This window comes from Balaenoptera ricei, chromosome 6, assembly GCF_028023285.1.
Source record: "Balaenoptera ricei isolate mBalRic1 chromosome 6, mBalRic1.hap2, whole genome shotgun sequence".
Lineage (NCBI taxonomy): Eukaryota > Metazoa > Chordata > Mammalia > Artiodactyla > Balaenopteridae > Balaenoptera > Balaenoptera ricei.
In genome coordinates, this window is record NC_082644.1 from 122,368,694 (window position 1) to 122,393,591 (window position 24,898).

Genomic DNA, 24,898 nt, shown 5'->3' on the forward strand with positions numbered 1-24,898 from the left:
TAGCCTCTTATCTCTGATGGGCCCCAGCAACATGCACCCGCATTGCTCCCTCCCTGCTCACACCTCTGTCCCCAAATAGTGGCTCCAGTGCCCACCCGCCTCCACCTCCGGGCAGCCTGCCAAGGTTACCCCTGCTTCCTGGCCTCCGTCCCCAGCCCCCAAGTCAGCCTGTGGGTTGCCCATGGGGGTTGGTCGGATGCCGGAGGGTTGGATTTCAACACCCAGGCCTCCACCCACACCTCCGGCTCCCAGCCACCCTCCCCTGCCTCCTCCAGCCGGCGGAGTTCAGGCCTGGAACCAGCCCTCGAGGTCCTGGTAGACCTGGCCACGGGGCAGGTGGGGGTAGCGGGCGCAGATGGCGCAGAAGCGTTCCCGCCAGTCGCCGAACAGCCGCACTCGGAACCGGTCTCTCCAGGCGAAGTAGCGCTGATAGCGGCTCTCGTTCATGCCAGCGAGGAAGGCGGCCAGCTCGTGGGCCGAGCCGAAGTCGTCCACGTGCACAAAGGCATCAGGTGGGGCGAAGGCCTCGTAGGTGACCCTCGAGGGGCCCAGGACCACGGGCACCGCGCCGGCCAGCAGCGCGTTGCGCCAGAACTTCTCGGTGATGTAGTCTCGGTGCTGGGAGTTCTCGAAGGACAGGTAGAAGAGGTACCGGGCCACGGTGGGCAGCAGGCAGTCGGCGCACAGGGGCTGCTTGCTGGCGCGGCCGAACACGTCCACCTGCAGGTGGGGCGCCAGCTGCCGGTACAGCTGCACGCGCCGCTGCCTCTCCTGGAAGTTGCTGACCACCCAGGCGGCCACCCCGCTCTTGGCTGGCAGCGGCGGCGCAGGCCCCTCACGGGGCTCCAGGCGGCCGTAGGGCACAAAGATGTCTGAGTCACGCCGGTAGCTCAGCACCCAGTTGAAGACCCCACGGAGGCGGCCGAGGCCGCGGGTGTGGCTGGGCGACTCCATGGAGGCCCACACCCAGGGCTGCCCTTGCGGCCGCTCGGCCAGGGGCAGGCGGGCCTGCCGGGTCTGCAGCTCTCGGTGGTGGAAGACCACGGCGTTGGCGCTGGCCAGCAGGCTGCGGTCGGTGGTCAGGCGGCAGTGGGCCACACCGTAGCTGGTGCAGGTATTGCTGGGCAGCTCTGGGGGCTGGCTGGCGAAGGGCCAGTGCCAGATGAGGATGGTGATCGTGGGCTGGGGCGCCGGAGCTCCCCCAGGGGCCGACCTGAGCAGCCACAGGAGCCAGAGGGCCGAGAGAAGAGCCGCTACCGCCAGGGCCCCCAAAGCCCGAAGCCTCGGAGCGGGGCTGACCCCTGCACAGGACACAGGAAGAGAGGCTGTCTCCTCGGGCTCGCCCCAGGCCCCATCCTCCCAGCCCAAGCTTCCCCGAAGACCAGACACTCACCGGCATTATGCATTGGCGGCTCCCAGATTAATTACTCGAGAAGCCGGAGGTTCTCAAATCACAGCCGCGGCTGCACGGGGATGCCCCGAAATCACGGCTGCGCCCCTGCACCCAGCGCCACCTGGAAACGCTGTCCTTTCATCTGCTCAGGAGGAGGCAACCAGGGTACCTTCCCGCTCCTGTCCTGCCCTCGCCCCCGCCCTGAGGTGACCTTTGGCATCACCGCCATCCTCACCCCGTCTCCCCCTCTAGTCCTCTAGCTGCTGAGGGGAGGCGGCTACAGGAAGGGTGCCCAGCCAGGGTCCAGGACCGTGTCCCCCACCCTCACTGGCCTCTGGAAAGGCCTGGAGGTGACGCACGGGGCAGGCACGGGAGGCAGGAGGAGGAGAGGGCCCGCGTGACCTCAGGGAAAGGGAGGCCATCCTGAGCGGAGGTGGCCCCCGCCCCAGAAGGGTGGCCCAGCCATTGAGCACCCAGCTATTGCCTGCTGCCCAGGCCTGGGGTGCCCGTGGAAAGCAGGCATGCTTCCCTCGGAGGCCACCCGAGCCCAGACCAGCACCGCCTCCCCCAGTGCTGTGTCATCACCCACTTCCCCTGCTCACCGCCCGCTCAACTCCGCCGTGGGCTCCCAGACCCTCTCGCTGCAGATGTGCTGCACTCAGCTGTTTGCCAGGAGCCTGAGGTCTTTCCTATTCTTTGCTTCTAATTGGGCCACTCCACCCCACCCCACCCGTGCTGCCTCTAGGACACCTTTGTCCTGGAACCCAGATTCCCAGAGAGGGGTTCCGTCCAGGGGTCCTAGGAGTGTCTGCCCACACAAGGCCCCAGCACATGCCCACGGTGGGCAGGTGCCAGGCTGGGCCTGGCCCCGGGGTGGGCTGTGAGGCTGCCACACCTTCTTTCCCCTCCCAAGGACCCGTGTCTGTGGAAGCCCCGGCTGCAGGGCCCCAGGTTCTGGCCAGGCTGGGAAGAGCTGCAGGAACCTGGGGTGGGAGGCCTGCCCTTGGGGGCTCCAGGTCTCTTCTTCCAGGTCCCACAGCCCAGGGTGGGAGTGGGGGCAGGGAGGGGGCTTTCCAGGCTGGAAAAGGAAGGAGTCACTGTGTCCCTGACGTGGGCAGGGGGCTGGCACCCGCTCCAGGAAAAGGAAGGCTGAAGACCAGAGTCCCTCTCCTCCCCCGCCGTCCGGCCAGCCCTGGAGGCCCAGGCATGGAGGTCCAGTTCCTTCCCCTTTTGCTCTGGTTCCTCGGAGCTGGACAGCCCTGGCTCCGGCCTGCACCCCACGCTCAGCCATCAGCTTCCTTCAACCTGCCTGGACATGGCTGGGCAAGGCCCAGCCCTCATGCTAGTGTCCTAAAGGCCTCAGGCCAGTCCAGTTCTTGGAGGCTGCGGGCTGGGTGTCGTGGAGGGAACAGCAACCAGGAACCGTTGGTCGGATCTGCCGCCCACGCCATCCTGGGGGCCTCCCATCACCCCGAAGTCCCTGTCCTGCTCCACTCTTGGGCTCCCGGGGCTGCTGGCCTCCCCCAACTCCTGCCCTCCAGTGAGGACGAGTCTGCCCTCAGGGCAGGAACTGGGGAGCTGGCAGCAGACCCATGGAGGGGGACAGAAAGGGGGCAGTTTGGCCCCTCTGCGGCTCCCCACCCCCTGCATAACCTCTGAGCTGCGGTGGGGCCTTGTGCAACATCGGCGGGGGGGCGCGGTGGGGGCTGCAGGATCTGTCGGAAACCATCTGGTGGCCCAAGGTGTGGATGCAGCCGCCAGGCCTGGCTCCCACGGGCCAGCGTCAGGCCCTGACCAGAGCGGACAGCTGCTGTCACCCCTGCCCTTCCGGCACCCAGCATTTAGGGAGAGGACCACAGTGGCACTGGGCCTTTGGTCCCACCTGGGCGTCTCTTCCCTGGCACGGGGGCCCTGGAGGAGACCACCCCCTCTCCCTGTGGCAGGCGCCCCTCGGGCAGTGGGGGAGAGCAGGAAAGAGCTGATCCCGCCACAGCCTGCCAGTGACCTGGCTCCTGGCTGCCAGAGCCTCTGCCCTTCCTGTTTGCACTGCCAGGCTGGCTGGGGCCCTGCCACCGGCCTCACCCACACCCGCAGCCCGCTCCCTTCCTGGGTGGACTTGAAGGAACCTCCCCCACCCTTACACGAGGTCTGCTGCTCCTAGGGGCCCCTGGCACGCCTGCCAGCTCAGGGTGGCTGCCTGCCGGGGCGCCCCCGTTCGTGAGAACCTGCTGGCGGGGAAATGGGACTCCAAGGTTGGCCCAGAGATGGGTCAGAACGAGAGGTTCTCAGAGGAAGAAGAAAAAGGTGAGAGCGTCTGAGTCAAAGGGAAAGTGGGGCCTCCTCCTGCCAGCTCAGCCCTGGGCCTCGGAGTCACTGGGATGCAGGCGGGCACCCACCTCCAGCTTGGCAGCCTGTGAGCATCTGGGACCCGGGAACACAGGGTCACTCCCACAGCCATGCACAGGGCTGCTCCAGGGCCAACCTCCTGGCGGGCACCGATCGGAGGGCCCCCAACCTGTCCCCAGGGTCCCTGCTTCCCACTGCCCAGGGCCCAAGGGAAGAGGATCCCCCTTCCGGTGGCCTCCGCAATGAGAGAGGGGCCAGCGGACTGGGTCAGGGAAGGGAGGGCAGGGGCTTGGGGTCCCCCAGGGAGGAGGGCCTCCCTCAGCCCACTCACCAGGCGCAAGGCCCCGAGCAGTTCCATGCCCGCTCCCCATCTGGCTTTTTTGACTTCCACTGGCCCCAGGCGAGCTCACACAGAGCCGGCCCCTGCTCTTTTTTTTTTTTTTTTTTTCCGGCCCCTGCTCTTGGTCAAATCCTCGACCACCCTTCCTTTCACAGGCCCTGGGGTGCAGGGGGCTGCCCTGGGGCTGGAGCTGCTGTCCCCAGCCCAGGTGCCCTGTCCACGAGCACTTTTCCTGGTCACCCCACCAGGAGCCCTGAGCCCACCTGGGACTCTCACAGGCCCCGCCTCTGGCAGCCCTCACCCACCCCCACCCGGTTCTCGCTAGAGGGCATGGGGGGGGCGGGGCCGGTAATGCATGTGTGCCTCTGCTCTCAGGAAGCTTCCCCGGCCTGGTGTCCTCCCGAGTGCAGGTGCCAGAGGGTGACACCGCCACAGCCCAGCAAAGACCCTGGGGCTAAGACGGTGCTTGGCACAGACCGCGGGGTGGGGTGGCCCCCTAGCCAAGAGCCTAGGCAGTGGGAACCTCCCCAGCTGCAGACCCCGGGAGGAGATGTCCTCCTGCCAGCCTGGGTGGCTGGGCTGCTCCGGGGTTCCGAGTCCCCATCCTGCACCCGCCCCCCCGGGGCCCTGGAGGAGCCCCCCAGCAGGTCCTGGAGCTCCCCCTGGACAGGAGGTAGCCGTGCTCCCCAGCCTGGGCAGGGAGGGAAGGAGGGCTAGGGGGGGCTGGGGGCCTCCAGGTGGTCCACCGGGAGGCTGAAGGCTGCCGCCTGCTGTGACCGCCCTCCGGCACTGCCCTCGTGCTGCTCCCTCAGCTGCACCCCCAACCTGGGGCGCCCTTGGCCACCTGCCAGACTGGGCACCCACCTTCCCAAAGGCACCCCCTGAGCCCCTGCCTCACCCTCTCCCTGGCAGTAAAGGGCGCGCGGGCTCCCTCTGCTGCCTTCAGCCCGCTCCTGCAAGAGCCGGCGGCCGGGAGCATGGCCACCAGGGGGCGTTCTGGGCGCGTGTCCGGACTTGGCTCTGCTCAGGCCCACCCTTGGGGCGGACAGCTGGGCAGCCAGGCTCGGGCCCTCTCTCCCTGAGGCGTCCCTCGGGCTGGGGCTGCGCGCGCCCCACTCCTGCTGCCTAGGTGCTGTTGTCTGCAAAGCGACAGTGGTCAGCACATGGGGTGGCCGCTCTCTGCCCAGGTCAGGCCAGCACGAGGTGGGAAAGGCAAGTGCCAGGAGCCCAGGGACGGACCCCAGGGCTCCAGGGGAACCTCCGGCCCTGGGTCTGCAGGGTCCAGCTGGCGAGACAGACTGGCCTGGGCCAGATCAGCCTGGGTGCCTTGCCCTTGAGTGAGAACTTAATCTCTCTGCCCCCCGTTTTCTTCGTGGCTATTTCCCCTCACGATACAGATTAAATGACAGTGGACAGCAGTCCTCGTCGCCCTGCCTGCATCCCACCCTACTCTCATTCCCAGCTCCCTGTACCCGGCCCCTTTCATCTCCCACACCAGTGCGTCAAAGGAAAACTGAGGCTTCCTGCTAAGGGCCAGCCCAAGGCCACGGCCCAGGAGTCAGGGGTGGGCTCTAGCCCCAGAAACATACCGCTTTAGGACAAGCCATTAGCTCTAAGCAGAGCCAACCCCATTTCCCCGGCCCAGCCCCACCTCAGGGACCTGACTGTCCCAAATTGGCTTTGTCCTCCCCATTCACGGCTGCCCCCATCCATCTAGGAGCCAGAGGTCCAGCATGCTCCGGACGACCCACCCTAGGAATCACTAAGGGACTTCTGAACCCAACCCATCCCTCATCCCCAGCCTTGGTGAGGCAGACAGGTCTGATACCCCCACACTGTCTGCACCAGGCCCCCGCTGCTCCTGGACCCCAGAAACCCCTCTGCCAGGCCCAGTCTTGGCACTTTTGACCACGAAGTTCGGCCACCACTCTGGGCCTTCAGCTGGAGGTCACCCTCCCCCTCCACTGGCCTCCTTGCTCCTTGGTGGGGGACTGGGGTGGACCAAGACCCAGCTCCTGACACTCAGGGCCCCTGCCACCTCTGTCCCCTAACCTGGCCCACCCACCTGTGTGCAGCCTGTGTCCCTCTGCCTGGCATGCCCCTCCACATAGGCTGCAGGCGCCCATCGTCAAGTCCTGCATGTCGTCCCTCCCCGCCCTCCAGACCACGTGGACACGAGGCAGGAAGCGGAGGCCTGGGGTGCCCGCTGCCAGGCGTCTGCAGGTGCCCGCTCCCAGCCCTTTTTATCACACAGAGAACGGGGTCTTGAAGGAGGGGCACCAACTTCAGACTGGCCTGGCCCTGCGCCGCACTCCTCCCCTCCCCGGCTCTGGGGCCCAAGTGTTGGTGGGGGGAGGCCTGGCGGAGAAAGAGGTTAGGGTGGTCCTCTGCCTAGGAAAAACAAAGCCTCTCTTCCCCAGCGGGCGGTGACAGGGTCTTCCCACGAAGGGCACGGAGATCCCGCCTCTCTAGGGGCGTGGAAGGAAGCCTGAGGCCCCGCTCCCGGGGTTGGGGGGGAGGAGGGAGGTCAGTCTCCAGCACACCCAGCCGAAGTTTTGAAATGTACTTTAATTGGCTTGTCTCCGGGATTCCCAATCCATGCCTTGCCTCTCGGGCTGTCTTCCTCCCCTCGACTGGGGGGGGGTCCAGATGTGAGGGGCAGGAGCAAGGAGCAGAGAAGGCCCCTGGCAGCAGGGGGAGTCTCCCCGGCAAGGCGTTCCCGGCCGCCCCGGGGCCCCAGCCACAAGCACACGAGCCTCAGGACACAGTCTCTGTAATGGGAAAGGCTGGGCCCTGCCCCTCCCCACCCGTGGGCAGCGCGTCCACGAGAGGGTGGGCACCAGCCTCCGGGTCACTGCAGCGGGGGCGCGGACAGCGAGGCGTGGTCGAACAGTGGGTTCCGCACCTCCATCTCTCCAGTCTGCGAACGCTGGCGTTAGGTGGGTCCAGGGCAGGGGAGGGACACCCACCGCCCACCCCCGCACTCACCGGGGCCAGGCCGGGGCACTCGTACACCGTGAAGTCGCCGTCTTCGTTCTCCTCGTCAGAGGAGGCAGAGTCCAACTCCTTGGGGGGCTCCTTATGCCTGGGTGGGGGCAGGATCGTCGGGTCCTCCCTCACCCTCCAGGTGCCAGTGGCTGGGAGCAGCGGGCCGGGGTAGGGGTGGCTGGGCCCGGGGTGGGGCGGGTCCGGTGGGGCTTCTCACCGCTCCAAGCACCGCATCTGCTGCCTCTGGTGCTGGTAGTGGTACATCTCCGCGCTGTGCGCCAGCCGCTGGTCCCCGGGCTGCTGCGGGAGTGGGGAGACAGGGTCAGGCCGAGGCAGAGGAGCGGAGCGGGACGGGGCGAGCGGAACGGGGCGAGCGGGGCAGGGCCGGGCGCGGCCACGCACCGAGATCCTGGGCGTGGCTGGGGAGCTGGGCGCCTGCGGGGCCGCGTAGTCGGCCTTCTGGGTCAGGCGAACGTCTCGCTGCAGCCTGCGGGGAGTGGAGACACCCAGCACACCTGAGACCGGCGGGGTCACCGCCTGCCCGCCCGCCCGCCCGCCCCCAGCCCGGCCCCATGCTCACCGACACCAGCAGAGAACGGCCACGGCAAGGATGGCCGCGCCGGCCACGGAGCACGCCACGATCAGCACTGCAGGGAGGGGGCGCAGTGAGGGCAGCCTTTCGGGCAGGACCCGGCCTCCCCGCCCGGCCAGACTTACGGAGGGCAAGGCTGTCACCGCGCCTGCCCCGCGGCTCCAGCGGGGACATGTGCACAGGCCCAGATGACACAGTGGAGCGCAGGGAGAAGGTGCGGGGCGTGGGCACTCCCCGCGTGGAGGGGAGGCCCAGGTTGGGGCCCTGGCCACGCTCTGAGAGCCCCAGGGTGGATGCTGCAAAGAGAAGGCAAGTTAAACGGCAAGACCAGGCTGGGGTCAAGGGGGGCGCGGAGTTGGACAGGGGAAGGGGGCGGGGTCTCACCAGCCTCCAGGAGCCGCTGTCGCCCCTCAGGCTGGGGTGGGGCCGTGAGCCTGGAGTGCCCCGCCTCCTGCCGGGCTAGCTCCTGGGCCAGGAAGTCGATCTCATCTTCCAGTCTGGGCTGGGGCAAGCCCTCCCCTGGGGAGGGTGAAGGGCCATCAGGTGGAGAGGCCCCCAGCCCCTCCCTGGCAACACCAGCTACAGGTGGCCTTCCCAGAGGGGGACAGGGAGAGGCCCATCTGGGAGCCAGTCCCCAGGCCAAGGCCTCTTTCTCCCTACAGGCTCCTCCCCGCCACCTGTAGCCAGGGGACCAGGTACCAGACTGCCTGCTCCTGGCCATCCCGGTTGCCATGGTGAGAACTGAGGGAGCTCTGTGTGAGCACCAGCGTTCCCAGGAAAGCGGGCAGGGGGTGGAGGTGCTATGGGAACGTGCAGAGGCCAGGAGGAGAAGGGCAGGGGTGCTGCCCCACACCCCACCCATTACCCACAAAGCGGTGGGAGGAGCGCGGGGACAATGCGTCACCCGGCCCACTGCCTCCGCTGCCAAGACGAGCAGGACCCCCCAAGGAATGCGGAGAAGCCCCATTCTGTACTCCCGCCCCCACCAGGTCATCAGGAGGAAGGGAGGGCGGCTGCTGGGGCGGGGCCGTGGCTGGGTCCCCCTCGTCCCTGCCGTGGGCACCAGAGTCCGGACAGAGGCTCCAAGTAGACACCGCGGCTGAGAGCACCCAGAGCGCAGAGCACGCGCCTTCTGCAGCAGGCCCCCGCCCCACTCGCTGCCAGGAGCATGCTCCTTCGGGAAGCCCCTCCCAGCCCACCCGACTCTTCAGCCCCCAGAGCACCCTCCGCAATGCCCCGTCACACCTGGAGTCACTCTGGCTGCCACCATCCCGACAGACTCTGGGCTCAGGCCGGCGGGCAGGGCACCGCCAGCGCAATCAAGCAGACAGGACGGGTGAGTGATGGAGAGAGAGGGGTCGCTGGGCAAGGAGCAGGGGCGGCCCAGCGGGTGGAGGAGTGGGTGCCTGAGGGGTTTGGGACCAACCCTGCAGAGACCCAAGCCTCGGGAACTGTGACCCTGCCTCTCCCAGGATCACCCCAGCACTTCACACTGGATACCTCTTGCCCTGGGAGGGGCTAGCTGCCCCAGGCCTCAGCCCACCACCCAGCTCTGGGCTGGTGCCATCTGGAAAGGATCACCAGGCCACTTGGAGGGTGACTTGAGAGTCCCTGGCACCCCACAAAGCGCAGGAGACCTGAGAGCTGAGGCTGGGGTCAAATGTACCAGGTGGGGGAGGGAGGAAGCCATACCCAGAGGCGGGTGCATCCTGGGCACACAGAGCCCCTGCTGGTCCTCCTGGAAGGGCTGAAGGCAGGGCCCACAGACACGTGCACCCGGGGGGCACCGGGCCCGCCTCTTCAGGGCACAGTCCAGACTCCCAGGACAGACGGCTGCATCTGAGAAGGAAGCAGAGACAGAACGGGGTCACGGCCAGCCTGACTCAGGCCTGCACAGTAAGTAGGACCGTCCTGGCCACCCCAACCCCTCCCTACAGAGCTGGCCAAGCCTGGCTCCGGCCATTGTTCCGGGCAGGCCCTTCCCCCCCAGCACCAGGGCTCAGAACCAGGAAGACAAACAGTCCTAACACTTATCGGAACTCTCTTGCCTCACCCACTCCCCAGAGTCCACTTCCCAGGCCTGAGCCAGCTCTCCGCACAGGAACTGTCCCCTACCGTCCAGAGAACACCGAGCTCTCCCGGTTAGGGCCGTGCAGCGCTCCAAGTCCCACCTCCAGTCTCAACCTGTCCTAGAGCGAGTCTCTCACCCCTGCCCAACCTGGGAGCCCCAGAGGGCGGGGCCCAGGTCGCTCCCTCCCACCACCTCGGGGCTGTCTCCTATTTCAGGGCTGCCTCCCCCCCACCCCACCGCAAACCTCATCATGACATCCTACAGCCCTAGAGGGCCAAGCTGGGAGACCGCACGGGTCGGGTCACTGCCCCCACATCTAACCTCTGGCTTGTCGCCAGGGCACAGCCAGCCGCTGGGGCTGGGGATACTTGGGATGGAGTCTGCCAGTCTCACTTGCTTCCGAAACAGAAACCAGGCCGGGGTCACTCCTGCAGCCACCACTGCCAGGGACTGGGGAGGGCCTGGGACTACAGGCCAGGCCATTTCTAATTTGGGGCCCAGACCTCAGTGTCCTGTACACGTGACCAAGGCTCCCAGCCTGATGCTGGGGGGTGGAGGGCGATGGCCCTCTCTGCCTCAGTTTCCTCTCTGGATGCAGAAGGTGAGTTGCCTCAAAGCTGGGGAATGTCTCAAGACCTGGGACACTAGCCCCAGTCATGGGACAGCAGAGCCAGTGGAGCCAGGGGGAGACCCAGCAGAACCGTCAGTGGTGTCTGGGGAGGTGGGGGTGAGCGCATCTCGGAGAACCAGGACCAGTCCCCGCTGCAGGAGGGTGACATGGGGCATCCGGGAATGCTGGCTCTGTCCTTCTCCAGACTTCGGCTGGCCTGGCTTGGTTTCCTTGGTAACCTGACACCCACAGCCTCTTGCCTGTATGCATCCCTGCAAGGAAGTTCCAGCAGCTCCTACAGCAGGTGGGCAAGTGGGCTGAGGTTCCCATCCCAGGGATCCCCCCTCCAGCACAACCTGGGTCGGCAGGCGCCCGTATCAGCGAGCTGGGCCCAGGGCTTGGGCTAGTTAAGCGTTAAGCCTGTGCCAGCTGGGCCGCCTGGACCCCACCCACCAGCTGGGCACCTGGGGAGCCAGGCAGCAGTCCCGGCCCCTAGTGCAGAGAACCCAGAGTGTGCCAGAGCAAGGGTGGGGCCTGAGTTCCAGAGCTGGCTCTGGGTTCTGGGTCCCAGGGGCCTCCCTCCACTCCCAGCCCCCCACCCCGGGAGGATGTGGCTGCTGCCCATTTAGACCTGGGAAGGCCCCTGCTCCAGACTCACGGTGAGGGAGGAGGGCCCAGGAACAAGAGCAGCTGGAGAGTGGCTGGCACCCTGCCCCGCATCTGGGCGCGCACCAAGCCGATGAGCAGCTGGGGCGGCACCTGCTCACCCCAGAGGCCCAGTACTGGGACTAGAATCCATCTCCTCAGGAGGCCCCACCCCGTGTGCCCTAGAGCCAGGCCATCAGCAGGCAGCCTCCACCATCCCTGGCCAGCCATGCTCTGGCCCTCAGGCCTCCTTGGGAGCCTCCCCTGGTGGTGCCAGGCCTCTGTCCAGGGGTGCTGTGCCCAGGAGGAAGCCTGCCCTGCTCTGGCCTCTTGAGGCCACACATGCAGACCACACGCACTGCCCAGGTTAGCATCCTAGCAGCATCATATAGTGGTCACTTCTCTGTACCTCAGTTTCCCCATCTGTAAAATGGACTAAGAACAACACTTCTCCTTTGGGGCCGCCAGGAAAAATGAGTGAAGTCATGGGTACGAAGTCTCCCAATTCTGCCACCTGGCAGACTGCATTTGGGGTTCTGGGTTCCTGCAGACCTTTGGAACCTCAGTGCCCATCTGGGGAGCTAGGAGTGTCTGCCAGGACCCTGGGCTCATCCCTCTCTGCCTCAGTCTACCTTGGGGGGTGCCCTCCAACCCCAAGCACAGAAGACAAAATGGAGGGACCCTGCAGGGCAGAGGATGAGTGTGGAAGCAGAGACTGTAAGCTCCTTCTGTCCCCACTGAAGCCAGAGCAAAATGCTAAACCTGGGACAAGCTGTTAGATGCCCAAGGAAACTTCAGACCCCACCATGGCAGCAAAGCAAGGGGCATGTCCACCACCCGAGGCATAGGGACCGACCAGCACTGCAACTCCGACTCCAGGACGGACACCGGCAGTAAGGCCGGCAGGCACCCAGGGCCCGGCCGCACCCGCGGTGCCCAAAACGCGCACAGACAGAAACGCCCACGGGACAGACTCCAGGCCGCGGGGCCACGCAGAGAGAGCCCTCCTGAGACACCAACCGACCAGGCTCACGGACCCAGACAAAGACAAGAAGCGAATCAACTTCAGGTTCGCCTCCAAGAAGCCGGGAGAAGCCCCATCCAGAGGAGCCCCTCGGCGGTCCGGTGCCGCGCCCTCCCCGCCAGGCCTGTTTACCCGACTCGGGAAAGGCGGGGCCGGCGCGGTGGCTCGCGGGCTGGGCCTGCGGGGCCCGCGGGGCGGCGGCGGGGAGGATGACTGCGGCGCCGCGCGGCCCGACCCCCGCCCGGCGATCCCCGGCCCCGGGGCGCCCCGCGCGCGGCCTGCGCCCAGTGCATTCGCTCACCCGGGCGGCGGGCGGCCGCACCGCGCAAGGCCGCGCCGAGGACGAGGCCAGACAGCAGCAGCCGCAGCAGCCGCAGGTGCCGCGGGGAGGGCGGAGGGACAGGCGTCGCCATCCTTCAGCGCCGCCGCCGGGGCAGCATGGCACCGCGCGGCCCGGGGCTGGGCACGGGCTCCGGGCGCCGCGTCGGCGGGGGAGGCGGCGGCGGCGGCGGCGGCGGCGGCGGAGGAGGAGGAGGAGGGGGCGGAGGAGGAAGAGGAGGCAGAGGCCGAGGAGGCGGAGGATGAGGAAAAGAGGCGGCGGCGGCGGCGCTGACGCTGCGGCAAAGGATCCGGGACAGAGGCTAGGCAGCGAGAGGCGCGCGTGCCGGGAGTGCGCCTGCGCGCTCCACCTGCGGGGGCGGGACGGCGCCGTGAGGCTGCGCCCCCTCCCCCTCCCTCCAATTCTGCTCCCCCTTCCACCCAGCCAGCCAGCCAGTCCTCCGGGTGCCTCAACCTCTGCAGCCTGTGCTGCCGGGGATCTTCTCTAGGCTAGGGACTGGTTGGGGATGGGTTACCCCGGGATGCGCTTCCCCCGGGCCCCGTCCCTCTCGGGCTGCTAACTCCCACCCCACCCCCACCCTCCTGGAGCGGAGGACCTGCCTGGACCCGGAAGGACACCAGGCGCACACAGCTGGACAGGTGCACAGAGATGCCCAGGTGTGCGCAAAGACCCACCGGGCATTCAGACACACTGTGAAGGCAAACACACACGCACAGAACTAGGTCGGTGCCGGTGGCCACTGTGGTTGCAGTGGGACGGCCGCTCTCAGGGAGGCCACCAGGGGGCAAGAGTGACCTGGAGCTACTGACGACAGCCAGCTGAGAGCTGTCCGCGGTGCCCAGGTGACAGCCTTTTAGCTCCGGGGTGCCCCACGACAGCAAGCACTGTGATGCGCCCTCTCACCCCCCACCGGCTGCCTCCTGCGAGCACCCGCACCCCATCCCACCTGGAAACCTCCCAGGCTCACGTTACTGAGAGAACAAGTGCGGGCCCCCCAGCGCGATGCTTCCTTTCAGCCCTTTTTGTTTCAGAACTTCGAAGATGGGGCTGGCTGCCCTCATGTTTGTGAAGTGGCTGAGAAACCAGCAGAAGTGGACGTGGTGCGTGCGCTGGGCAGGGGGGTGACGAGCAGGACAAGGACCGCCACCCTCCCACACAAGGCACTGACCAGACAGAAATAGTGTCTGAGCTCACGTCCCAGAACAGGGGAGGCGGCGGGGAGATGCAGCCAAGACCACGCGTTCCCACGCTGGAGAAAACAGTGCTTAGGGCAGGGGGGCTGCAGGAGCGGCAGGTGGGGGTGGCTGATGTCTCTTGAGGATGCGGAAAACAGCACCTGGGCAGCAGGGACGCGACGTCTGGTGTGATTGCACGGCTTGGCGCCAGAGCCAGGCTCTTGGCAAGGGTCATCCTTCTTAGCAATGGGCCCTTCGTCCCTCTTGGCCCTGATCTCCACATCCCCCGACACCACCTCCTGTTGAGGGTTTGCCCCCTCACCCCAGCTCGTGAGCACTGCCTGCACCCAAGGCAGCTGCCTTGCCCACTCACTCTCCTGCCTGCCATCCGCACCCACACCCCAGGCCAGCTCGAGGCCGGGGCCCAGACTCCAGTCTGGCCTAGGTCACTGCTGCAGATCTGCCATTGCTGGAGGGGCTCTGCTGGCCAGAGAAGACTCAAGGGACTCAGGGACTCTTTTAGGCCAGCCAACTGGCAGCTACTCCAGGCCACAACCGTGGAGCAAGAGACCAGGGTCAGTCAACACCACCCCAGGTCTGGGCCCAGAGAGGAAGGAAGTAGAAACAACCGGGGTCCTCCCTCGGGACCAGGAGGGGGCCTGTGCAGCCAACACAACTGTGGAGAGGGCTTCCCTGGTGGCGCAGTGGTTAAGAATCCACCTGCCAATGCAGGGGACACGGGTTTGAGCCCTGGTCCGGGAAGATCCCACATGCCACGGAGCAACTAAGCCCGCGTGCCACAACTACTGAACCCCGCGCACCTAGAGCCCGTGCTCCGCAACAAGAGAAGCCACCACAGTGAGAAGCCCACGCACCGCAACGAAGAGTAGCCCCCACTCACCGCAACTAGAGAAAGCCCGTGCGCACCAACGAAGACCCAACGCAGCCAAAAAATTTTTTTAGAAACTGTGGAGAGGCAGGGCAGGCAACGGCAGAGACGCCCCACCCCACGAACATTCTCTCCACTGCTCTATGAAAAACTTTTTACTACAAAATTTTTACAAGTAGGCGCTGGGCTGGCTCCCAGCTTGTGGGCTCTGACCCTCCCCCTACAACCCAAGACTGGGGGTGGGAGGGGACTCGCAGGACTCCATTCCCTGGAGACCCAACCCTGGATTCACAGGCTGAGGGCTGCGGGGTGTCTGAATCTCCACCCCCAGGAAGCGGAGGAGGAGCGCTAGGCCTTGAGATGAAGCCGAGGCTGGAGTGGGCAGGCGGGGGCTGGATTCGGTTCCCTTCACCTCTCCGGGCCAAACGTGGGCGTGGGCGCTAGAGTCTTGCTCCCGGGCTTCATTAGGGACAGAGATGTGGAGAGTAGGGTGGGGTGAGGCATGGGGGACTTGGGGCTGGGGCAGCCCAACCCGCCCCTAGATGGCGCTCGGCGACTCGGCAGAGCGCGCCCGGTGCAGCAGAAGTACGAACGCAGCCAGGGGCATGGCGGCGAAGAGCAGGAGGAGGACGACCCAAGAGCTGAAGTCTGTGCCCTTGCGCAGCCCGGGCGGGTCGGCGGGGATCAGGTTGGTCAGGTTCAGCATGTAGCCAAGCGCCCAGCCGACCGCGGTGTCCCCGGCCTACGGGCGGGAGGCGCGGCCTCAGCCTCGGCGCAGCCTGGAAGGCCCCGCCCCTGCGCGCTCGGCCCCGCCCCCCTGCGCGCGGGCCCACCGGCTCCCACCTTCTTCTGGAAGGTCACGCCTCCGAAGGCGCGCTCGTCGAAGCCGTAGCCGCGGCGCAGCAGCTGCTGCACGAATGTGGCCCCAGCGCAGTAGTCGGGCAGGCGGGCCCGCTCCCCCGGCGCCCGAGCCTGCAGCTGGAATGCAGGTGGGAGACTGTAGGGCCAGCGGCCACCGGGAGGTCTCTGCCCCACCAGACACAGAAAGGCAATGCAGGGCTGGAGACCCCACCGCAGGTCCCAGAAAGAACGAGGTTGAGGGGGCCACCCCCAGGCAGAGCTCTTTCTTCAGGGAAGAACAGCGTGACTTCTGGATGGCAGCAAGCACCTGTGCCTGGGAGGGGGACCTCCAGGGGACAGCGGTGATGGCCGGGCAGAGGGCTGCAGCAAACTTGGCGATGGTCGGGGGAACAGGAGAAGCTCTAGGCTTGACCCCAGGCCCCTGGGCTTGCCTCCCGATCCCCACTTTCCCAGCACCCCCAAGTCTGTCTGAGACTAGCCACAAAGAGGACAGGATGGGGCCTCTGTCACCACTGAGCCCCACAGACACTCCAGTGCCTCTCCCGGAGTCACCTCTTCCTCTGCATGCCCGGACCCCTCCATCCTTCACCTGGAGCCAGTGTCCGGTCCATGGTGGCAGCCAGAAACCTGGGAGTTTCTCACTCCCCCACCCCCAGTTCTATCTGCTAAGTCTCCCCTGAGTCCTCTGCTTCTCCCCTGCTTGGCTGTTCTCCCCTACACTCTCCCAGCTACACTCCTCCCCACCCTGTCCACTCCATGCTCCCTGCTGCCCCAGGGCCTTTGCACTGGCTGTTCCCTCTGCCCTCCTGATCTTGGTTCTAGGGTCAGGCCTCAGGGAGGCTTCTGCAATCTCATCTGGCTCCCGGCCTCCTTGCCGTAGCCTGGCCACTTTTCAAGTCTGATTAACAGTGTATCCCCCACTGCAGTGGGCACTCTGAGAGGCCTAAGACCCCCTCTACTCATAGAGCAAATGCATGATCGGGACGCGTGACGCTGGCTGGCTGAGCCCCCTGCACAGCCCTGGAGGAGGGGGGGAGCAGGCCTCACCTCACTCCACGTCTGGTTGCAGATGGTGACCACGGCCGCCTCTAGTTGCTGCAGGGTTGCCACGGGCAGCCCCATCACAGTTCTCAGGAAGTCCACCGTGTAGAAGAAAGCAGAGAAGGCCTGCGAGGGGGGGACAGTCACACCGTGACCAGACCCCAAGCACTTCAGGGCACACCCCCGTCCCCCCCACCCCCAGTCCTCTGGACTCACAATGAACTTTCCAGCCAGAGGGGGCTGGAAGATGCCGTTGAAGGAGCATCTAGAGAAGCGGCAGGAGGAGAAGTTAAAGAGCTCAGAGATGAGGCCACGGCACAGGGCAGGGTCGCTGCTCCCCGACAGGCTGACCTTGGTGCTTCTGTTGAAGGTCTGGGGCCGCTGGGCTGCAGTGCACGGCGACTCATACACATCCTGGAGCAGCACGTGAGTGGAGTAGCCCTTCGGCCAGCAGGGGTGGAAGCCGTGGGTCTGGGCAGATGACAAGGGTGTGTGTGGCAACACCGCCACTCCAAGCACTGCCCACCATCCCCACCCTAAGACCGTAGGAGGGCCTCCCCAGAGGACCAGCTGATAAATCTCCCACAAGTTCCACTTTGGCAACATCACTTCTGAGCTCAGGAGCAATCCATGGGTCCGCCTTCTTGCTGGACAAAAAAAGCAACCCCCTTAGTCAGGCAGCCCAGGTCCTCTGAGATCTGGCCCTGGCCCTCCTTCCTCCCCAGCCAGCCACTCACCAGGCTCACCTCCAGCCCCTGGGCCTTTGCCCGTGCTGGATCCCTGCCCACCTGTCCTTACAGCTGATGAAAGCCCGACTTTGGTTCCTGGAGGAGCCCCCCTCAGTACGGCTGCTGTGCAGGCTCTGCTCTGGGCCCTCGGCCCCCACTCCCCCTGGCTCCCTACCTCCCGAAGGGCTCAGTGGAGGGTACCTGGAGTGCACTGGCCAGCAGCCTCCGGAGGACCTGGTCACGGCCATAGCAGAGGAAGCTGTGGGTGTAGACGCGGTAGTGCTGGCCGTAGAGCCGCAGCTGGACCTCACTGGCCGGATCCTCAGCTGGGCTGGCCGTCTCGAAGGTGATCTGTGTGGAGGCGCCCCCCAGGTCCATGGCCCCCAGCGTCCCCTTCTTTGGCCGGAACCACTGGCCCACCCAGCCGTACTGTGGGAAGTGGAGGTTGAGGTCAGGCGGTGGGTGGGTGCCCACGCCCCCGGCTCATCGGGCGGCCACCGGGCCCACCTTGATAAAGTTCTCCAGCAGGTAGTTTGCGGTCACCCAGCCAAACACCCCCTCATCCTGGGCCGAGAGGATGCGGGCACCACGGAAGTCAAAGGGATACTGGGTCAGCGTCTGCGTCGCGGCCGCGAGCACGTTGGCCGAAGCCTCTGGACTGGTTAGGCTGTGACACAGGGAGGACCCTGAGGGGCATCTTCCTCAGGTGGCCGTGATCCTGCTGCTGGGGTGCACAGCCAGCCGAGGGGGCCCCAGCCCAGGGCTACTGCTGGGGACATGCGGGGCCCCCCCTGTGCTGAGGCTGTCGCGGTCCCCGGGGCCAGGAGGTCAGGGGATGGCGCACTCACTTGAGCAGGCGCATGCCCGCCGTGGCTCCCAGGTAGAGGGGCGTGCCCGCGTGTCGCTCCTTGGGCACATCCCGAAGCGCCTGGTTCAGGCATTCCACAAGACTCTGCCCAGCCCTGGAAGGGCTGTCAGCATAGCTAGAGATGCCCCCACCTAGAGGGAGGCAGCAAGATGGGCCTAAGCCTGGTGGGCAGCCTCTAGGTGGACCATAGGCCAGCAGGGCGGGGGCGGGGGAGGAGGGGCTTGTGCTCCTAAACCACGTGGCAGCTTAGACCAGTTCAGAGACCAAAGGGCCCGCCCGTGTGCCACCCACAGTCTCTGAGCTGCCACCTGCCCAGTGGATGTGCACACAGGTGCCAGGACAAAGCACTGGCTATTGTCAACCCAGCCTACCCTGCCCAGGAGCCTGCCTGGGTGTGCCCACTAGCTCCTCGGAACCCCTCCTGCCCCACCTGGGATGTAGAGGCCAGTCTTGGGCCAGCGAGGGCCCAAACCTTCCAACTGTTTCCTGGGGCTTCTTTTCTAGGAAGAGAAGGGGACCCAACCTTTTCTAAGAAAAGAAGGGGACCCAGCCTTTTCTAGGAAAAGAAGGGACCCAGCCTGTCTTTGGGGGAGCTCCTGCAGCTCCTGCCTGGATTGGGCCCCACCTGGCATAAAGCACAGGGTTCTGATGGCTGGTGTCTGCAAAGGCTAAGTGGGTATCCAGGCCAGGGGGCACCTAGTGCTCAGGGGACCCTTACCACGCACGTCACAGGAGCTGTGCTGGCCCACGATGCCTGTGTCGTTCTCTTTGTCTGCTGGCCACTTGTAGATGAACATGGATGTGTGGGAAGAGCCGGCGTCCAGGACGATGCCATACTGGGGGTGGGGGTAAGGTCAGCCTCAGGAGGGGGGCGGGGGCCTGAAGCCATGCCCTTTGACTCTCTCAGCTCTCCAGCCCACCCCACCCCACCCTGTGTCAAGGGTGGAAGCTTCAGAATGAAGTTCTGAGGCTCAGAGAAGGCCAGGGACAATCGCTGTGACACAGCTTGGTTGGGGGGAGAATGGGAGTGGAGGTGGATGGCCCTCTGACTGCAGGAGACTTCCTGGCAAGGGCAAACTGAGGGGCGGGGTCAGAGTCAGGGGTCCCGGGACCAGCCTTGGAACCTTGCCCGGGGGGGCATGAGGTCCCCAGGCTGCAGGAGAAAAGCTAGCTTCAGGAAGCGCCCTTTCGGGCCTGCTCTTCCTTCCTCCCCTCTGTGCCTATCTCTCTGACCTCAGCCCAACCTGAGGATGTGGAAGTGAGGGCCTCAGGGGGAAGGCTGGACTGAGGCTGAGCTTGGGCCTGCGATAAGCAGACACCCCCTCCCTGGGCCTCAAAGGCAGGGCCAGAGAGAGCTGCCCCGGCACGGCACGGGCCTTCCAGGCAGATCGGGCGGGTGACCGTCAGCACCCAGATTGCAAGAGCCACTTTCCAGCACCTGCCCCCAGGGGCCTGGATTCCAACAGGAGGAGCCGGGCTGGAGAGCATGTCCTCCTGAGCCGGGAAAGGGGCCGCTCTGGTCCTCCCCCTGACACAGGGAACTCCAGCAGCAGCAGGCCAAGTGGCCCGCCCCACCGCACCCCTACCGGGTGGTTGCCCTTGGCTACAGGGCACCCACCCCAGCGATCTCCATCCTGGGCTCCTGGGCCTTAGAGCACCCACCATCCACCCACGCACCAAGCCGGCCCACAAGCCCAATAGAGGGTTAGGGAGGGCGGGCTCCTGGAGGCTGAGTCTGGCGGGGATGCGTGGGGGGGATGAGGCCTAGCCCGCTCCGACCCCTTCAGGACCAGCCAGGGCTGCCCCCGCACTGTGGGAGCCACCGGAGAGGCTGGGGACGAGTCCCTGGGCCCCAGCGCCTGTCGCACCCCATCTGGGCCAAACCCCGAGGCGATGCCTTCCTGGACGCCCAACGTGTTGGGGGCGCGGGCGGGGCCGCGGCCTGGGGCGCCCCGGGGGTGCGGAGAGACGCCCCTCGGCCGCGCCGCGAAAGGCTCCGCGGCGGGTGCGGCGAGCGGAGAGCTCCCGGGACTTCGGCCTCCCGCACCGCGTCCCCCGGAAGCGCCGCTGCCGCGCCCTGGACCGGTACCCGGAGCGCTGGTGAGGGGCCTGGGACCTCATCCCGCCGGGCCGGGAGCGGAGCGCGCGGGGTCCCGGCTGCCACGCGGGCGCAGCCTGGCCCTGCTCGGTCCGAGCCTCCCCGCCCGGCGCCCCGGCCCAGCCAGCAGCTCCCGGACTGCGCCGGGTTGCCAGGGCGCTCCAGCGTGCACCTTGAGGGCGGGCGGCTCCCGGATGTCGCGGGTGGGGACACACAGCAGCAGGAGGCCGGCGAGGCCCGCCGCGGCCAGCAGCAGCGGCGGCAGCAGCGACAGCGCCTTCCCGGCCATGGGGGCGCGGGGCGGACCAGGCGTTGACGGCGCGGCGGCGAGGAGCGGGGAAGCGGAGGTCCCGGGACCGCGGGGTAGGCGCCTGGGGCGGGGCGCGGACCGGTCCACGGCTGCCACGCCCACTGGCGGGCCGCCCCGCCCACCTCCCGCTTGGCTCCGGAGCACAGGTGAGAGACGCGGCGGCTGAGTCACCCGCGCTGCCCCTCCCGGCGCCCTGGTCTCAGCCCAGGCGCCCTGAGGCTATGTCCCACCTTCCTCCTTCCTGTCCGCTCAGCCCCAAAGATTCATCCCTTCTGACCTGTCCCCCTGACCTGTAAGTGCCTGCCGACGACGCTCTGCCTCTGGGCACTCCTCTCCAGCAGGACCTAGAGAACCCCCAGCCCCTCCGGCCTTAGGGCACGGCGGCAGAAGGCCTGGCCTGGGGATGGGCTGGGCTGCCTCCCAGGCCGGCACGTTCCAAGGGTCATGCCGCTGCAGAGCCGGCTTTCCCCCGGCCTGGTCCTGAAGGAAGGAGACACCGCCAGCCACAGGAACCACGTGGGCTCCTGGCTGGGTCCCTGCCATGCCCTCCCTGCAAGAAAGGGCTGGCCAGCCTGCGATGCTGACCCAGTCCTGGGCTGCATGGCAGGGCACCGCCCTGGTCACCCCCCAGGACACTGAGCTGACCCAGGCTGAGCCTGCCCTGGAGGTGCTGGGACCCCAGAGCTGAGTGCCAAGCAGGGTGAAGCCAGACCTACCCCACACAGTTCCAAGGTGACAGATGAGGGCACAGGCAGAGAGAGGGAGAGGATGGCCACAGCCACACCATGCCCAGAAACGAGAGAACCCACGCTCAGGCTGGCCCACCCCCTATCCCGGTGGCCCCCTCTGCCTGGGGGGCCCAGAAGCCTGGACTGGGGAGGCCAGAGGCTTCCCAAGGGGGGAGGCGGAGCCTCTGCACACAAAGCCTCATCCTGCGGACGAGGGAGAGGGTCCCCCAGGCCGGGCTTGTCAGCACCCAGGTCCCTGCACACTGGGGTGAGCAAGTGCTCAGCTGGTCGCAGGACCCAGCTCTGCCCTTCCACCCCGTGAAATGCCTGGCCGCTATGCTTGGAATCCCCATGGGCCCTGTGTGCCACCCTGGCCAAGCATCACCCCTTTCTCTGGCCAGGGGCCACCCTCATTTTGTGCAAAATGGGAATTCCAGCAGCAGGGAGCCATGCGGCAAGACCACCCAGGAGAGCCAGCAAATGGGGGCGGGGGTGGGGGTGGGGTTAGGGGACCAAAAGGAGAGCCTTTGATGCGCACAGGGTCTGGGCAATGGCCCGGCCGGCTGGAACCGGCAGGGACAATTGGGATCGCTGGGACGGCTGCCCAGGCTGAGGGTCTGGTGTCTCAGGCCCAGCAAAGGAGCCTTTCTTCCAGCTCAGGACCCCAGTGGGAAGGGTGGGAGACCCGGGACGTTGCTGGGCCTCCCCAGCCCCGCCGGGCTGGGCCCCAGCAGAGAGTCACTGGGTGCGGCAGGCCAGCACAGGGCTCCAGGCCCCGTTTTCCTGCCAGCTCTCCTCCCCCTCCCACAGGCCCTTTCTTCCACCCCAGAAAGTTCAGAGGAGCCAGAGGCCTGCAGTTTAGGCTGAAACGTAAGAGACAAAGGCGGCCCAGAGAGAGGTCAGCACATGAAAGGGCAGCAGACACTGGTGCTGCTGGCCGGCCCCTGCCCCCTCCTCACCCCTCTAGGCCCAAGGGAGCCCCGCCAGGCCTGAGAGGAGGGGCCCTGGGGAACAGAGAACTGGACCCTGCCCTGGTGCTCATGGCGGGGGCCCAGACTAGCCTGGGGAGAGAAGAAGGGAAGAAGGCAGGGAACATGGGACAGCCACGGCGAAGACTGGGAGTGAGTTCTCAGCCAGGGAGACCAGGGCGGGAATGCCCCTCTTGGCCCAGAGACTTCCTTCGACCGGACCCTGGAAAGTGGGCTGGGGGACAGGCGACAGGGAGACCCTGGCAGGAGCCCACCGGCAGGAGGGGGCTCTGGCGGGGCAGCCCCAGGCCTCGGGCCTCCGGGAACCTCAGCAGGGGTGGGGCTCCAGATGCGCTGCACATGGCTTGGCCCTGGCTCCAAGCAGAGGCATGTGGCTGCAGAGAGGTGCCAGGAGAGGGGTCCTCAGAACCGTCCTCCCCCCGACAGGATCCAGACCTCCCAGGGAGGCCGGTTAAGGTCTTGGCTGCCCCGGGCTCAGTCTCTCCATCGGAAGCCACAGTGTCTTGTGGCTGAAACATCTCCTTCACTCACTGCGCCCTTTCTACACGTGCTCATCAAGTCATTCAACAGACGTTTGCCGAGCACCTCCTATGGGGCCAGAGGCATACCAGGCTCCGTGCACGCACAGTGAGCGAGGGATGCTCACGGCCTCCATGGTATGTGGGGGGACCCACCACCGGTCCAGGGGAGAGCAGGCTTGTCAAAGGCTCCCTGGGTCAGGGGAGGCCCGTGCTGCCTCGTGAGATGCAGCAGACAGACAGGAGAGCAAGTGCGGCGCACGTGTCCTGTGGAAAGAATCACAGTCCAGGAACAGGCATATCAGAGAGCCTTCAGTGGTCCTGACCAGAGGTGTCTACTCTCTTGACTTTTGTACTTGCTACTCTCTTGCTTTTCTTTATAGTTTTCCATCTCTCTAAATAATATATTGTGCTGTTTCTCCTGGGTTTTTTTTTTTTTAGAATTTTATCTTTTATTTATTTTTGGCTGCTTTGGGTCATCGTTGCTGCGCGTGGGCTTTTCTCTAGTTGCGGAGAGCGGGGGCTACTCTTTGTTGTGGTGCGCGAGCTTCTCATTGCGGTGGCTTCTCTTGTTGCGGAGCACGGGCTCTAGGCACGGGCTTCAGTAGTTGCGGCACACGGGCTCAGTAGTTGTGGCGTGCAGGCTCAGTAGCTTTGTGGCATGTGGGATCCTCCCGGACCACGGCTCGAACCTGTGTCCCCTGCATTGGCATGCGGATTCTTAACCACTGCGCCACCAGGGAAGTGCCTTTTCTTCTTCTTCTTTTTTTTTTTTTTTTTTAATACTGGAATACTGTTCTGGAATTTGCTTCTTTCACTCCCATTGTATTTTTGAGATTCAGCACGCTGACTTGTGAAGCTGTAGATGGTCCACCCTGTTGCTGCATTGTCCTCTGCTGTGAGTGTTGCAAAGCTCACATCTCAGCTGTGAGTGTGTCGGGGGTCCTGGCTTCAGGCTGTTTTCACTAAGATTGCTCCTGTGCACATTTGCACACGGGCAAGCCTTTCCCTGGGGAATAGCCTAGGAGCTGGTGACCAGAGCACACGTGTGTGTTCAGGTTCACCTGCAAATAACTGTATTGTTTTCAGGATGGTGGCGCCACCTGGCGATCTCAAGAGCACACACCACCATTTTGGTTGGTATTGTGCAACTCTTGGATTTTGGAGAAGCTGGTGAAAAAGAAATCTCTTTGAGCTTTTTTTTTTTTTTTTGGCTGCGTTGGGTCTTTGTTGCTGCACGCGGGCTTTCTCTAGTTTCGATGAGCAGGGGCTACTCTTCGTTGTGGTGCACAGGTTTCTCATTGCAGTGGCTTCTCTTTTTGCAGAGCACGGTCTTTAGGGCATGTGGGCTTCAGTAGTTGTGGTCTGCGGGCTTCAGTAGTTGTGGCTCGCGGGCTCTGGAGCACAGGCTCAGTAGGTGTGGCGCACGGGCTTAGTTGCTCCGCGGCATGTGGGATCTTCCCGGACCAGGGCTTAAACCCGTGTCCCCTGCACTGGCAGGTGGATTCTTAACCACTGTGCCACCAGGGAAATCCTCTCTTTGAGCTTTTAATGTCATTTCCTTGATTACTAAAGAAATGGAGTCTTTCCTGTCTTCCATGAGGCATCTTTTCAAATCTTTGTTCATTCTCTAGGGATTGTTTATCTTTTCCTTATAGATTTGCAGGAATTCTTTATGTATACTGGGGACATGAGTCCTTTGCAGTGAAATCATGGAAGTGCTTGTTTAGTCCAGATGTATCCGTTTTCTGCTCTATCATTTGCTCCTTTTGGGTCCTGCGTAATCTACGTAATCTATGCGTAATCTACCATGAGGTATTTATCCACCGCTAATGGATTGGCATAATCTTGTTTAAAATATCCTGTTAGTGGGAATTCCCCAGCGGTCCAGTGGTTAGGACTCCGTGCTTCCACTGCAGGGGGCACGGGTTCAGTCTCTGGTCGGGGAACCAAGATACCGCATACTGTGCAGCAGGGCAAAAAAAAAAAAAAAAAATCCTATTAGCATCTGCGTAATTTCTGCAGCATATGTTGTTATTTTTTTAAATTGCTAACATCATTTTATTTCTGCCTTATCTCTTTTATTCTTCACTAATCCAGGCAGATGTTTCTGCACTTTGTTAGTTTTCTCAATCAAGTTTTTGCCTTTATGGATGTTTTCTATAGCATGTTTGTTTTCTATTTCACTAATTTCTGCTCTAACCTTTATTATTCTTACTCAAATATAACTTTATGTGAGCAGGAGTTTTCGTGTCTCTTTTGTTCGGATGTTCCCCAGAATCAAGAAAAGTGTCAGGGAATTCCCTGGTGGCCCAGTGGTTAGGACTCCACACTTTCACTGCCA

General features: G+C 64.8%; 3 protein-coding genes across 4 annotated transcripts; all 3 read right to left on the minus strand.

Moving 5' to 3' along the window:
- Window positions 1-285: 285 nt before the first annotated feature.
- Window positions 286-4,097, minus strand: FUT7 (fucosyltransferase 7). The gene is made up of 4 exons (XM_059926705.1): window positions 4,071-4,097; window positions 3,535-3,618; window positions 3,047-3,183; window positions 286-1,369 (listed from the first exon to the last, which is right to left on the minus strand). The coding sequence occupies exons 1-4, from the start codon at window positions 4,095-4,097 to the stop codon at window positions 286-288; spliced, it is 1,332 nt and encodes a 443-aa protein (XP_059782688.1).
- Window positions 4,098-6,628: 2,531 nt separating this feature from the next.
- On the minus strand, window positions 6,629-12,668 carry NPDC1 (neural proliferation, differentiation and control 1). 2 transcript variants are annotated; one of them, XM_059926100.1, is made up of 9 exons: window positions 12,311-12,668; window positions 9,352-9,498; window positions 8,044-8,178; window positions 7,785-7,955; window positions 7,648-7,714; window positions 7,470-7,554; window positions 7,285-7,364; window positions 7,068-7,164; window positions 6,629-6,999 (listed from the first exon to the last, which is right to left on the minus strand). In XM_059926100.1, exons 1-9 carry the CDS (start codon window positions 12,420-12,422, stop codon window positions 6,931-6,933), a joined length of 963 nt encoding a protein of 320 aa, XP_059782083.1. In that variant the 5' UTR covers window positions 12,423-12,668; the 3' UTR covers window positions 6,629-6,930. The 2 variants fall into 2 exon arrangements, with proteins under 2 accessions (XP_059782083.1, XP_059782082.1); XM_059926099.1 differs by having other exon boundaries at window positions 7,285-7,367; window positions 12,311-12,667.
- A 1,954-nt stretch (window positions 12,669-14,622) lies between these two features.
- On the minus strand, window positions 14,623-20,320 carry ENTPD2 (ectonucleoside triphosphate diphosphohydrolase 2). The gene is made up of 9 exons (XM_059926637.1): window positions 20,182-20,320; window positions 18,630-18,747; window positions 17,892-18,042; window positions 17,551-17,710; window positions 17,245-17,472; window positions 16,532-16,786; window positions 16,322-16,441; window positions 15,257-15,391; window positions 14,623-15,155 (listed from the first exon to the last, which is right to left on the minus strand). Exons 1-9 carry the CDS (start codon window positions 20,296-20,298, stop codon window positions 14,952-14,954), a joined length of 1,488 nt encoding a protein of 495 aa, XP_059782620.1. The 5' UTR covers window positions 20,299-20,320; the 3' UTR covers window positions 14,623-14,951.
- Between the last annotated feature and the right edge of the window lie 4,578 nt (window positions 20,321-24,898).